The sequence below is a fragment of the Triticum aestivum genome, chromosome 6D, assembly GCF_018294505.1.
Source record: "Triticum aestivum cultivar Chinese Spring chromosome 6D, IWGSC CS RefSeq v2.1, whole genome shotgun sequence".
Classification (NCBI taxonomy): domain Eukaryota; kingdom Viridiplantae; phylum Streptophyta; class Magnoliopsida; order Poales; family Poaceae; genus Triticum; species Triticum aestivum.
Genome location: NC_057811.1, coordinates 103,176,420 through 103,189,286, shown reverse-complemented (window position 1 = coordinate 103,189,286; position 12,867 = coordinate 103,176,420). Strand labels below are relative to the sequence as shown.

The window sequence follows — 12,867 nt, the reverse complement described above, 5'->3', positions numbered from 1 at the left end:
GCCCGCGCGCACGGCATGGGGGGCGGGGCTCCGGTCGGCCAGTCCTGCCGCCACCTGAGTACCAGACCCTACGCGGCAACGGCGGTCGCACCACGGCGTCGGCGCGGCTCCTCGACGGGGTGCATTGCGTCGGCGTGGGGAGGGGCGTTGGGCGTGGGTGGGCGCGCGGCGAGGCCCGGGAGGTGTGCTTTATGGCGGGCGGGCGTTTGGGCGTGCGCGCGTGGTCGCGGCTCGCGGGGCGGGGCGGCGGGCGTGGGAGGGACCGAGGGAGGGAGGGAAAGGGTGGACTTTTGGCGGAGTGGGGGGCGAGTGGGAGGGCAGTACGAGTGGAGTGCTACGGCTGAAAGGTGACGACGGTGGGCGATGGTGTGACGATTTTGACCATCATGGCCTGCCTGCGGGCGTGCCAACTTGCCCTCCTCCACCGGTCAACTTGTAATGTTTTCAACACGATTTCCATGGCCATCTTGTAAGTACATAGTGCTTGTATGCTCTGTAAAAGTGAGATGTTCCACCGTGCTGCAGCATCATTTTGAATTTTGGATTTGCTTGCTTGGTTGCCGCTGTTTGTTTTGGGCGGTCTGATTGCAACGGATGGCCTCTTGCGCTGTCTCTTGTGTGTTTGCTTGCTGTGCTGTTTGGAACCATTTGACGATAACAGTTGCCTCCTACTACTACTTGGGCCGTAGCAATGATGGTACAACTCGCGTCTTGAAACAATCCACACACACACAAAAAACATTTCTTACAAATTTCACCATTTTCTTGTTATTTATGGTTTTAGAAAAACTTATACGTGTTCGATGAATCTGTTGTGCTGTTCATGTCATTTTTTTTGCGGTTGATCTTTTGCATGCATCTTGACGTTCTTCCAAACCCCACGACGACTAAACACAAAGCTTTTGAAAAGCCGCGCGTGACCAACCTCGACAACTTTCACCAAAGGCATCCCCGGCTTTAGCCCGATGCTTTGCCCAAAGCAAACATTTTATGGGGTCTTTTACACGAGAGCTATACAAGTTTGCAGGCAGGCATGGCCGTTCATTCACAACGAATAAAAGTGAACGTTTACAACGGTTAAACCGTTCTTCCTCAGGCACGGTTTCAACTTTGAGCCGCCTGCATCCAAGATATATGATGTCCGCTTTCGGAACTTCAAATCATCTCATGAACGAACGACACTCCTTCCTCCTGGGTCTCTGTAATCTGAAGAAGTTATACCGCAGGCTTAGTTTCTACTCCTTTTTGCCAGCCAACTTTGGAAACCCACAAGAAGCTTTCAGTCTCTTTGCAACCGTAGGCCGACAACATGCTTCAGAGAACTTATTCCACAGTATGTACCTCGGGATCATGCCGCACACTGCAAGGACCCCATCTTGCGCAGATTATCGGCGGCATCAAGCTCAACAGTTGCCGCCTGTATTGCGTCTAACAGACCTTTGTCACTGCTGGCATGGAAAAAGCACCGTCGCCTCTGAGAATCGTACACAATGTCCTGCCAGACAGACCTGTTCTTGGACAGAGTCGTCGCATTGCCAATCACCCACAAGCAATGCCTGCGGACCAAAAGAGATATCACAGTTCATCCAAGGCAGTCATAGACTCATAGTAGCACAAAACACTTGACCACACGGCAAATTGATGCTTGGCTTACTTTGCCCTGGTGAGAGCCACGTTGGTACGCTTTGCGTCCCTGAGGAACCCGACGGCGCCATCCTCGTTGCTCCTCACCGTGGATATGATGATGACATCTTCCTCACCGCCCTGGAACCCGTCCACGGACTTTATCTTGAGAGAGAAACCATCGCGGCCACCGTATGGTTTCTCCAGCTTCTCCTGGAACGCTCTCACCTGAGCGTTGTACGGGGACAAGATGCCAACGGATAGCCTTGTTCCCGAAGAAGCCGACTCTGTGATGTGGCAATCACAAATAAGGAGAAAAAAGTTATGCCACAAACGAAGGCCAGCATTGTATGTCAGCTTGTAGACATGAAGGGAGCTATATATGACGACCTCGGAACAGTCTCTCGACTATCAGCGAGACGACGGCGATTTCGATGGTGTTTTTGGGGCTCCGGCTATGCTCCTCGCTGCTCTCGCGCCCCCCACGCACATTGATGAACGAGTAGGGCCCAAACATGTTGCCTCTCAAGAGGCGGCGCCGGTGGCTCTTGGAGACAACGTTGACGCCGTCACCTACCTTGCCGTCATAAAACCTCCACACAGGGAACCTGCTTATCTCCGGATGCATCCTGTACTGGGTGTCGAGGAGGTGCTTGCGGCAGCCTAGAGAGATCAGCCTCTCGAAGATGCTTCTTCCGAAATCGGCATTCTCGGATATCTGCAATGGCCATTTCGCAAGCAAAGGGTGTAATTAGTCTCAAGATAGGGGGTCAAGTCTACTCTAGTACTAGTAACTACAGTACTAACTAGCAAGTGAACTGGCTTCAGAGATCATACTTTGCTCTTAACGAGAGCAGGTAGCTGGCGCTCGTCCCCGATGAAAACAGCATGCCTTATACAAGGCAGCTGCAGCGGGATCATGGCCTCGCACTCCTTGAGCTGCGCGGCCTCGTCGACGACCAACAGCTCCAGAGGGGGGAAGATCTCGGCTTCTTTGCGTTGCTGTTGTCCTTGCCCGCCGACAGGTTTCTGATTGTCCGTGGGCAGTACGTTATACAGCCTGAAAGAAGTGGAAACAGTGCACAGGATACTCTTGGCTCTCTGCAGCAGGTAGATTTCAATCGGTCGCTTGTCGTAGTAGCCGGGGAGCTTCAGATTGTTGCGCAGATACTCCAGTTGTTCGAGACAGAGTGACCTCGCTTTCCTGAATCTGCATTCCTTGCATGGAGGAACGTTGCTCACAGAGCACGGGCTGCAGGCATCGCCGACATCGCTCACCCATGCCTCGTGTCTGTCGCCGGCACCGGCGTCTAGCAATGCACCGAGAACTCTTGTTGCTTCTACCACATCGGACATGCACCAGAAATTAGGTGCCGTCGTAGGCTCCCTTGGGAAATCATTCTGCAATGTCTCGATACAGTGGCGCAAGTTGTGAGTGAGTTCCTTGTGAGTGGTTCTCACAAAATCCTTGAATGACAGGGTAACAAACACTTGCGCATCTCCTTCGTTATTGCATCTATCCTTTTCATGACCATTCCCTTTATTGCATCTTGCAACAATATTTTTGTTCTTCTTATCTAGTACATTTGATGAAATGTTCCTCTTCTTCTCCTCCTCCTCACGGTCCTTGGTAATTTTATCGGTGTACAGCTGATACTTGCTCACAGGCTCCGCAAGAAAATCCATCAGCGAACGCAAGCAGTGCCCCCAGCCTCCATTTGGCGAGAAGCATTGGGAAAGCCGCTCGACGCGACAGTCAAGGAACACCGCAGAGAGCTCATGGCTGGCCTCTACCTTCATCTTCTCATTGTTTCCCAGCAGAACGATGTCACTCAGGAAGCAGCCTCCGCTGCCGCCATTTGAGAACTCCCGGACAAGCTGGACTACTCGAGACGCAACCTCCAGCACCGCGGTGTTGGTCGGAGCACAAGTAAGCGTCCGGTGCCCCCTGAGCAGCATCGCCCAGAGTATGGTGCTGATGGTCTTGGTTTTGCCGGTCCCTGGAGGCCCCCATATCAGCTTCAGGGAAGGAGAAGGGCTCCCCAGTGCTGCAACGGAGTCCTCCACTGCGTTCAGCTGCGACTCGTTAAGCCTGAACCTGTCGAGCCCAAGGTCGTCGGCGGCAGCTGACCGATGAGATGCTTTGGACCGGGAGTCGTTTTCCACCGCCTTCATGTGGAAAAGAGAAATTTACAGGTAAGGTAAAAAAGTGATGAAGAGCCATAGCAGACTACATAAGAAAAGCTTACCTTTGAGGCGCTGTATCTCCAGATGGCATCCACGAGACCGGCATCGCTCACTCTCTTCGTCTTCCCCAGCTGAAGGCACGTCCAGATGCGATTGTACGTCTTGGTGTTCATGAGGGACGAGACGAACAGCGGGGCCACGGGCCTATTCGTTCTGGCGTCGACCTCCACGGGTGGAACAGACGTCGACAGCCTGACGATATAACAGTCAGCTGGGAAATCCTCGTCGTCTTCCCAGCTCTTGCAAACCGAACCCAGGACGTAGGATGACGGGTGCTTGCCCTTCCTCGAGGAGGATACGGCGACGATGTCGTCCTTGGCGGGAGTGTATGATGTTCTCCGGGCAGCCAGGAAACAGAAGAAGAAGGCCGAGGACTTCTCGCCATGGTCGAGCTTCTGAACCCTGGTTACCTGAAGGAATGGTGCTTGGTGGTAACTCTCAAATGAAGAGAGAAAGTCCGCGTGGACTTCCTCGACCAATGGGTCAGCAAACGAATCCAAGTAATGCTCCAGCGATGAGAATGTCTTGGGTATTTTCTTCACCTGGGATGATCGAGTGGTTCAGCCATTATCATTGCACGAATATCGAATCATTTTTAATAGGGAATATACCTGCCGCTATGCTGTTAAAATGTGATTGGAAAAGAAGCTGCAACATTTCTTATTCTCGTACCAACAGTTAAGAATTAAAGATAACAAACAAGTCACCATGCGTGCCTGTGAAGGGTGGCCGAGCTTGAAAGAAATCTCACTCAGGAGGGGTGAAGCTGCCAACATTTTTTTTCGAATACCAAATCGTACGACTACACTAAAAGAACAAAATTGTGATGTAAGCCACTTTAACAGCTGCCTGCAAGCCTGCAACTGAGACTTTCATCCTCGGCTGGGTTCTTTCTGCATCCCTCTTGTTGCCCACTGCTGGTAACAAGAGGAGAGAGGGGAGGCTGAGCATCCGGTCAATGTTGGTTCATTAACTTCACAATCACCTCTATTTCTTCAGTCTCGCTAAGTTCCATCGACTGAGACTTCGTTAAGTCTCAGTCGATGTTATACACTTATACCCGTGAGATCTTATATTAAGATTCGTGCAAAAAATTATTTTTAGTTTTTTTCTCTCTCTTGCATATTACTCCCTCCATTCCATAATGTAGTGCGCCCGCGTTTTCCGAAATCCAAGTTTGACTGTAAAATTAATCAATGAGACCGACTTCAGTGGTATAATTTTTGCTCCCGCCGTAGTCGGTCTCGTTGGTTAAATTTACGATCAAACTTGAATATTGGGAAGCACAGGCGCACTACATTGTGGAATGGAGGGAGTATGTCACTTGACTGAGACTTGGTTAAATCTCAGTTGACTGAGACCTAGCCACACTCCTATTTCTAAAATGATGAATCAATAGTGTCCCCTTAACCATCGCTAGGTTCGGTTCTCTACGCTGTGAACAACAAATCTATTCGGCGCAAAATCTCTGACCTAACTAGAACTTTTCCCGAGTAACTAGGATGCAGCAGGAAACTAGGAATTGGATCGGATAAAATTACAGACGGGGAGAGGGAGGGTGGAGTGTTCTTGCTGCTCACTGGTTCACCGCGCGCGGCGCCGGCGTCGCCTGATGCCTGAGCGCGGCCGCGACGAGGCGTCGATGCCTCTGGCCGTCCGAAGTTCTGGATTACGGGCGCCCCCGGCCGGTGGCCCGCCACCCCCCACGCCGGAACGCATCTGCCCTCGCCCACCCACGCCGGTCGCCAACGCCAAGTCCGCGCGAGAACAGAGCTGGTCGGTCGCTGCTTTTTTTTTTTCTTTTTTGAGACATCGCTGCTTTTTGTTGGCTGCTCCCCTCTCAGTCCAGGTTTGCCCTAGTGGGCCTTATTAGTTATGGGCTGCCGTGTTATTGTGGGGTAACTTTTTTTTTCCTTTTTGCTGGGGGCGACGGCCCAGGTCAGTCCTAGTGATTGCTCAAAAAAAAAAGTGAGCCTAGTGAAGCTCCGCCATGGCCTGTGAACCAATCCACTTACCAATTGACATGTGAGCGAGAAAGAAGTAAAATGCATAGAACCACCACATTTGTGTCACAATTAGCAAAACACTACCACTTAAGAATGTGGAGCGTGGCAGCTCGCACAACCTACCCATTAGATAGAGCTTTGTTACCAATGTGGCTTGGAAATAAAATTTAATGATGATATTGGTCCATATTTTGAGACACAAAAAGGTTGTCAAAAGGATCCTCTTTCCGTGGTTCCGTTCACTGCTGTGGTAGGGGATGGAGAAACTAATGGGTACACTTATCACATCTTTTTTTTTGAGAAAGACTTATCACATCTTATCAGTGATGCCTTAGTCACATGCGAAGGTTCAGCTCATGGGCTTCTTGCAGCCCGATATTTTGCAAAAAAATAAAATGTATTTTTTAAAAGAACTGTCAAGATATATCTCTGGGTATTTGTAAAGTTTTAATAAATAATAAAAATATTTATAGGATAAACAAAAAAGACAAAAATTTGGCCAAAATATAAGTCCATTTTGAACTGCCTATCTGTTTTTTTGTGTGTGTAAATGTAAATAAATGCTGAAGAAATTTTATACACACATACTGGACATATATCTGCACACATATACTTCTATTAAGATTTTTTTTATGTATGTAATTACTGTTTGAAAGAACGGGCTCCCTAGTGCCTTGCCACCACAACACATTATCGTGGCTTAGCCATCCAAATATGTCAATGCTATGATTTTATTTATCATGAATTTATAAAGGTCAGAACATGATCCCTAAAAAAAAGAACGTGATCCCTAAAAAAAGAGTTAAACCTTAAGCTTGTGTTTTTTGTGAGTCTGAGCGGCGTCTAGGTTGAAAATCAAACTTTCATATAAGAGTGAAATATTGTTCATTGTCGTGTCCAAAACGGTTTCCAAACAATTACTTAGCAGATAAAATGTCTTTTAAAAATCAGGTAAACTAATCATATCAAGTAAAACATAGTTATAGTTGTACATAGTGTTTCCTTCCCTATTCCTTGGCGGATAGGGCGAAGATCATATATTTGCCTCCCTCTGTCTGCTGTCCCGGTTGTCGGTGACAAGGAAGGGAATCATGGTTCCTACGTTCCAGTTAGAGGTTTATGTTAGGATTTTTCAGTCCTCACAAGTGCGGCTCTTGGGGGGATGGTGGCGCTTCTTCTTCAAGTTTGTCATTCTGGCTCCGTTCCTCCTTGAGTTTGTCCGTCTGGACATAATCGACGAAGTTCCATCATAGATTCCTGCCATCTTCTTGGGATGGCGAGGCTAGGGTTCCTCGTCGTGTGGCGAGATTTGGTGTCAGGTGCTTCAGATCTATTCAAGGGTTCAACGGTGACGAATGAGGTTTCAGGGCCACTGGTCCTTAGGTGCACGTGCACGAAGACTTTCTGACTATCCTCAACAAGGTGAAGTCGGCTCTAATAGGGGAGTGACGACAATGCCCGTCAGTGGCTCCTTCTGACGACAGAAGTAGTCGTTCGGCGGTCTTAGTAATTTTTATTATGTTGGCGGTGCTTTGTACTCCCAATGGACTTTCATAATAGATTGGATCCTTTTTGTAAAAAAGACATTTAAACAATTTTTCTAACATATATATGGCATGTCTGATTTTTATTTTCACTACTATATGTAGACTACGATCTTGGTGCTAATTGCCATAACATAAAGAAATCATGGATTGTAGTTACTTTTATCCCGTGAAAACAAATTTTATAACCACATTTTTATTATGCGAGAAAATATATATTGTTTTACTATACATAGCAGCTCCATCATAGTCCCCACAAAAAAAAACCTCCATCATAAACCTGCCAGGGCTGTCAATACGTGTTTACCTTATTGTAAATCATATACCCCCTCACTCCATAAAAAAATCATATAGCCCCTCCATTCCAAACAAGGTTGCATTCTAGAGTTGTCCTAACTCAATCTTTTAAAATTTCGACCAAACTTATTGGAAAATTACCAACATCCAAGGCAGCAGTTTAGTATCATTATACCCACCATGAAATTTTTTAAGCATACCTACTGGTTTCATAATTATTGTTATTTTTTCCTATGAATTTGGTCGAAGTTGACAAAGTTTGACTTAGGGCAACTCTAGAATGCAACCTTTTCCTTGAGAATGTCAGGAAGAACTTGTAAGTAGAATAAAATAGCTTGTCCGAGGTAATGGTTGAGAATTGCCAACCTTTTCCTTGAGAAGGTCCTTGTTGAGGACGTCCTCCAAAGACCAAGAGAATATTTTGCATTCTAGATAGGTAAGATCCCAACTGTCCAGTTTATGCTTGCTTTTCTTCATCCTAGACCAGAAATCTGCCACATCCTGCATTTTCTTCTCGTCAACTGTAAGAGCTGTCTGGAGAAAGGAAAACATGATATGAGCCTATATTCTTGGTTAAAAAAGTAAATATAGGATAAGATTACATAGTGAGGCCCTCCCACACAACTCCGTTTTTTTTGGTTACAACCATTTCAATTTTATACAATATTTTTTTGGGAGGGGGGGGCAAGATTTTCTTTGAAAGGTTAACATTCAATATACTTTGTTTCATCAGATGGATGATCAAGGCATCATGCTTGACTTTGATATTCAAGAAGGAGATGCACGCATGGAAGTATGGGTGAATATGAGCTAGTGACTTGTTCATTCAAAACTAACTCAAAAACAAAACAAACAAACAGCATTTTTTACTATCCTATAAACCAAACAACGCATCTTGTATATTTATATGTTATATTCCTATAGGATTATTTGAGGTACATGCCATATCGTTTCACATGTTTTCTGTTCCTATGGTTTGACGGAGGTTCCAAGTATCTCTTGGTATCAGTTGTAAGCTACTAATAACCATGATGGGCAACAGGCTAAGTAATTGAGAGTACCCCACGGTTTCCCTTCAAAATTATTGGCATGCAAGTATTGTTTTCGCTTTGTGAGTCATCTTGAATTTATATAACTAGCTAAGTAGCCCACACATATGCATTACCAGATTTACTATACATTAGTGTATATATACTATATATATATTTTTTAAAATTTTTTGGCATGTCTCCATGGCATAACTTTAACCATTAAGTTATCATATAACTTTCATAAAAGATAGCATGCATTTCAAAATTTCAGCTATTTTGTGGATAGCATATGGAGTTAGCGTATTTTTTCTTATTATGATTATATATATGAAAATACTTTTGTTTTTTAAAACTTAACAAATATGAAGAATTTTCTCTATATAGTTTATGGCAATTTAGATATTAAGTACTTCACAAGGGGTTCCTACAAAAAAAATGGAATTACTAAATTTCTTTATACATGTTATTCCCATTTCAGATATAAAGGCATTATTAATTCACCTAATACAATATTTTAAAATAGAATTGTTTCTAATTTAGTTATTTGTGGATATCACATGGATTTTGTATGAAAATCAAAGTTTTCATTTTTCATTATCAAGAATTTCATATACAGAACAAACCTATATGCTTCATAAATTGTTGTAATATGATATGTTTAATATAGCTAATTTCGTATGAAGTGAGATTTCTTCTCTGAACAAAATATCTTTTAGAAAATGAAAATTTCAGATAGGGAGACAAAGTAAACTTCATTGGTCTTCTCTTTACCCATAACTGATGATTCCCCTCTTACTAAACCAAACAGATCGCGACATCCTACTAAACTCAATTACGCTAGCGTCTCTTAAGATTTTGTTCTTGGAGCCATGTGAACTTGACATGGGCAGGTATGCTACTAATCCCTCCTAAGACCTAAATGAGACTCTAAATGAATTATTTTCTATTGCATCCTAATTGAAGTGCTCAAAATATCAAAATACCGCCTCTAGGTGCCTGTTACCACAAGCCTTGCTTTGCTACATCATACCACATTCATCAAATTGTATGTTAGATCCTCCGTAAATTATGATTTTTTGCTACATTGTATCGTGTCATGATTCACCTCATCAACATATTTATTTAACTGAAATCCAATCGCTATTTAAAGGTATGCTTGCATTTCAATTTATGTTGAATATTAAATATTAATAAATCCAACTATTGATTTTAATTGAAACCAACATTATGTCTCTCACAAATGTGAGGGACTCGGATTTAGCATGTAAAAAAAATGCACGACAATTCATGTTTTCATGAATATTCATTGTATGCAATAGAAAATAAAATTTATGCTCTATGCTAGAGAGAAAATAACATGCGGGAAAGATCATTAATCGGTGAACTAATGATTGTTTTGTCATTTTCAAACACACCATAACAGTGTCCATATGTTTATTTTGTACCTGACATGGTAATAGTACATACAGAGTTTTATGTATGTAGCTATACAATAGCTTTTATGTCGTCATGTACTTTTAATATATAGTAGATTAACTCCAAATATCGTCTGGTTGTCTTATTATATTGAAACCTGTTGTGACTTTTAATTTGGATAAAGAAAAAGTTTTTTTATTCTTTATCTGCCACAATAAAGACAAACACTATTCCAGAATATCTCAGATTTCTATAGACAGTCTAATTCGTGTATGATGTTATAATCTAGACCCACACCATGTCCATCGGGAAGCACCAATGGTAATTGCGGAGTGGCTTTTGGCTACTGTGTAAGTCTTGCAACTTCTCGTGTAATGGTCGCTCGGAAGTTGGAGGTGCCTTTGTAGTGACAGATTGGCACCTGTTTGTGGTATGAATTGTGTGTACTTGGTGTGGCATTGCAACATGTTCATTCATGGTGAGGCCAGAGACGCCAAATGGTTTTTGACACTTGTCATGTGAGAGTTGTGGAAACATCGCAATGCAATCATATTTGACAGGGTGACACCATCGGTAAGGAATGTCTTAACCAAGGTAGAAGCGGAGGGATGTTCGTGGCAGCGGGGCAGTCTCCTTTGGGATGAGTACGATACGATGTGGGGAGCGATCTCTAGGTGGGTCAATAGTGAGTAGTCCACTTGTCTTGCGGGACGCTAGAGATGTCGTAGGCATGTTTGTAACATAATCGTTGCATGCGGACCTTGGGTGCTTCCACCCTTTCTCTCTTTTAATGCATAGTACGCATACTCGTGCGTATTCTAGAAAAAAAAAGACGCAAAATCATGATGCAAGGGTGATGATCACAAAGTTCATTGGATCCTTCAATGAATGAATCTTCATGGTAGTATGTGTCAGATATGTGTTGCCTCCGTTTAAAAAAAAGTGTGTTGCCGTGGCCATGATCGGTGGTATACGACTTGCGCCTAGCCACTAGGTTGTGTATGCTTGTCATTTGATTTTTGAGAGGTTTCTTGTGTGTCGAAGGAACATATTTTAGACGGATTAAATTTTATATCTCAACCATTAATTTATATTATCAAAGTTATAAATGTATTAACCTATGTGGCCGAACATGGTGGTTTGTTTGCATCTTATTTTGATAATGTAATAGATAAATATTCTGAAAAACATTGGAATAACAAAACAGAAATTTAAAAACACATGAATGATAATAACAAATAGCTGGCAGACATATAAATTTAACTCCTTCAATTTTTAATGGTCGTGTGCATCGTAATGATACAGAGGCCGGGAGTGATCCTCGTTTTCTAAAAAAAAACTCCTTCGAGTGGTGGGATTGTAAAGAAGGGGATGCACTTATGTTTAGTGTCCTATTTTTTTTACAGGGATGCTTCACAAAATATTTCTAAAGTGTTTGAAAAGTTTGACAACAATCTCGTCTACCACGTCAAGTATACATTTCAAAACAGAAAGAAATAACAGAAATGCAATATTTTGTCCATTTAACAGAACAACAAACACATGCCAAACGTTATGGCCGGCGTAATATACCGTGGAGGGGGAGGCAGAGCCGGAGCCTGAGGCGGTGATGCGACCGGGCGCAAAGGCGGAGGAAGAGGGAAAATGTGAGGCGGTGGAGCTTGAGCCCGAGCCCGAGCCCGAGGAGGTGATGCGACCGGGCGCAAAGGCGGGGGAAGAGGGGAAGCGTGAGGCGGCGGAGCCTGAGCCTGAGCCTGAGGGGGTGATGCGACCGGGCGCAAAGGCGGCACCGGCAGCGCTGCCGGCGTTGGCTAGGGTAGGCCAACCGCCATTGACGCGGGGTGGCGGTCCGTCGAAGACGTGGAGCTGACCGACCAGGATGGTGCCCTGCCGGCCCGGCGGCTGGCCGGCTGCTGGTGTCTCATCTTTTGGGAGCGTGCCGGGGGTCTCATCCTCGCTGAAGCGCGCGAGGAAGTTCCCCATCTTCACTGGGCGTGGGCTCTGTGTTGTTCGGCGTTGCTCAGGGTTTGTGCCTTGTGCTTGAACTGGGACTGCAGCCTAAATGGACAGGGAGATGTTGCGCCAAGTGGTAGTGATGAGTCCAAAGGAATCACTTTCGGTTAGCTTAGTCAAAAGGAGCGGGCCACAAACTTGGTTAAAAAGAGGGAAAATATGGCATGTGGGTGCGATAACAGCTCCTTGCGTACGGTCGGTCCTGATTCTCTGTTTCCTAGAAGTTAGCTAATGAAACTGAGGGGCAGGCAAAAGAGATTATTCTCTCACACGCCAAGTGTGCTGGTTGGTAGCACTGATCCATCCATTGTTTTTCCCGAGGTCAAGGATGTAAATAAGTGCTGTCTAAATCTTATAATGGAGGGAAAGAAAAAAGCAGAGCACGGCTTTAAGGATACACATCCATTAGTGCCCTCTTTTATATTTTTGGTAGGTCATGCTTTGGTTCCATCTTGGTTCTTTATCACCTCTTCCGGGAAATTTTACTCCGTCCGTCGGGATTGTTGCTGCGATGTCGAGATGATATTTTCTTCTTTCTATTTTGTTAAGACTAATTAATGACATGGGAAAGATACACCTTCCCACGGCTGGCTCTATGTTTTGGAAGGCCCTAGGGTGAAGTTGACGACATGGGTCCTTAACGCTTTTCTTTTCGAAAAGGATGGGTCCTTAAGGCTGTATATACATCTC

At 44.7% G+C, this 12,867-nt stretch overlaps 2 protein-coding genes across 2 annotated transcripts in view; both read right to left on the bottom strand.

Moving 5' to 3' along the window:
• The window catches only part of LOC123143847 (uncharacterized), a 5,372-nt gene extending 5,110 nt beyond the window's left edge, over positions 1 to 262 (bottom strand). The window contains exon 1 of the mRNA XM_044562854.1: positions 1 to 262. Within this exon, the coding sequence (XP_044418789.1) occupies positions 1 to 17 (17 nt within the window). The 5' untranslated portion in view covers positions 18 to 262.
• A 672-nt stretch (positions 263 to 934) lies between these two features.
• Positions 935 to 12,195, bottom strand: LOC123143846 (uncharacterized). The gene is made up of 7 exons (XM_044562852.1): positions 11,737 to 12,195; positions 8,084 to 8,251; positions 3,873 to 4,412; positions 2,461 to 3,792; positions 2,014 to 2,341; positions 1,655 to 1,910; positions 935 to 1,556 (listed from the first exon to the last, which is right to left on the bottom strand). Exons 1-7 carry the CDS (start codon positions 12,145 to 12,147, stop codon positions 1,349 to 1,351), a joined length of 3,243 nt encoding a protein of 1,080 aa, XP_044418787.1. The 5' UTR covers positions 12,148 to 12,195; the 3' UTR covers positions 935 to 1,348.
• Positions 12,196 to 12,867: the final 672 nt, after the last annotated feature.

Bases quoted from the DNA above. Each gene is read 5' to 3' on its own strand.
- LOC123143846 (XM_044562852.1), bottom strand. From the start codon at position 12,147: ATGGGGAACTTCCTCGCGCGCTTCAGCGAGGATGAGACCCCCGGCACG. The intron at 1,911-2,013 runs GTCGTCATATAT...GCCACATCACAG, and splicing joins AGTCGAGAGACTGTTCCGAG to AGTCGGCTTCTTCGGGAACA. The intron at 1,557-1,654 runs GTAAGCCAAGCA...TTTGGTCCGCAG, and splicing joins GTGGCTCTCACCAGGGCAAA to GCATTGCTTGTGGGTGATTG.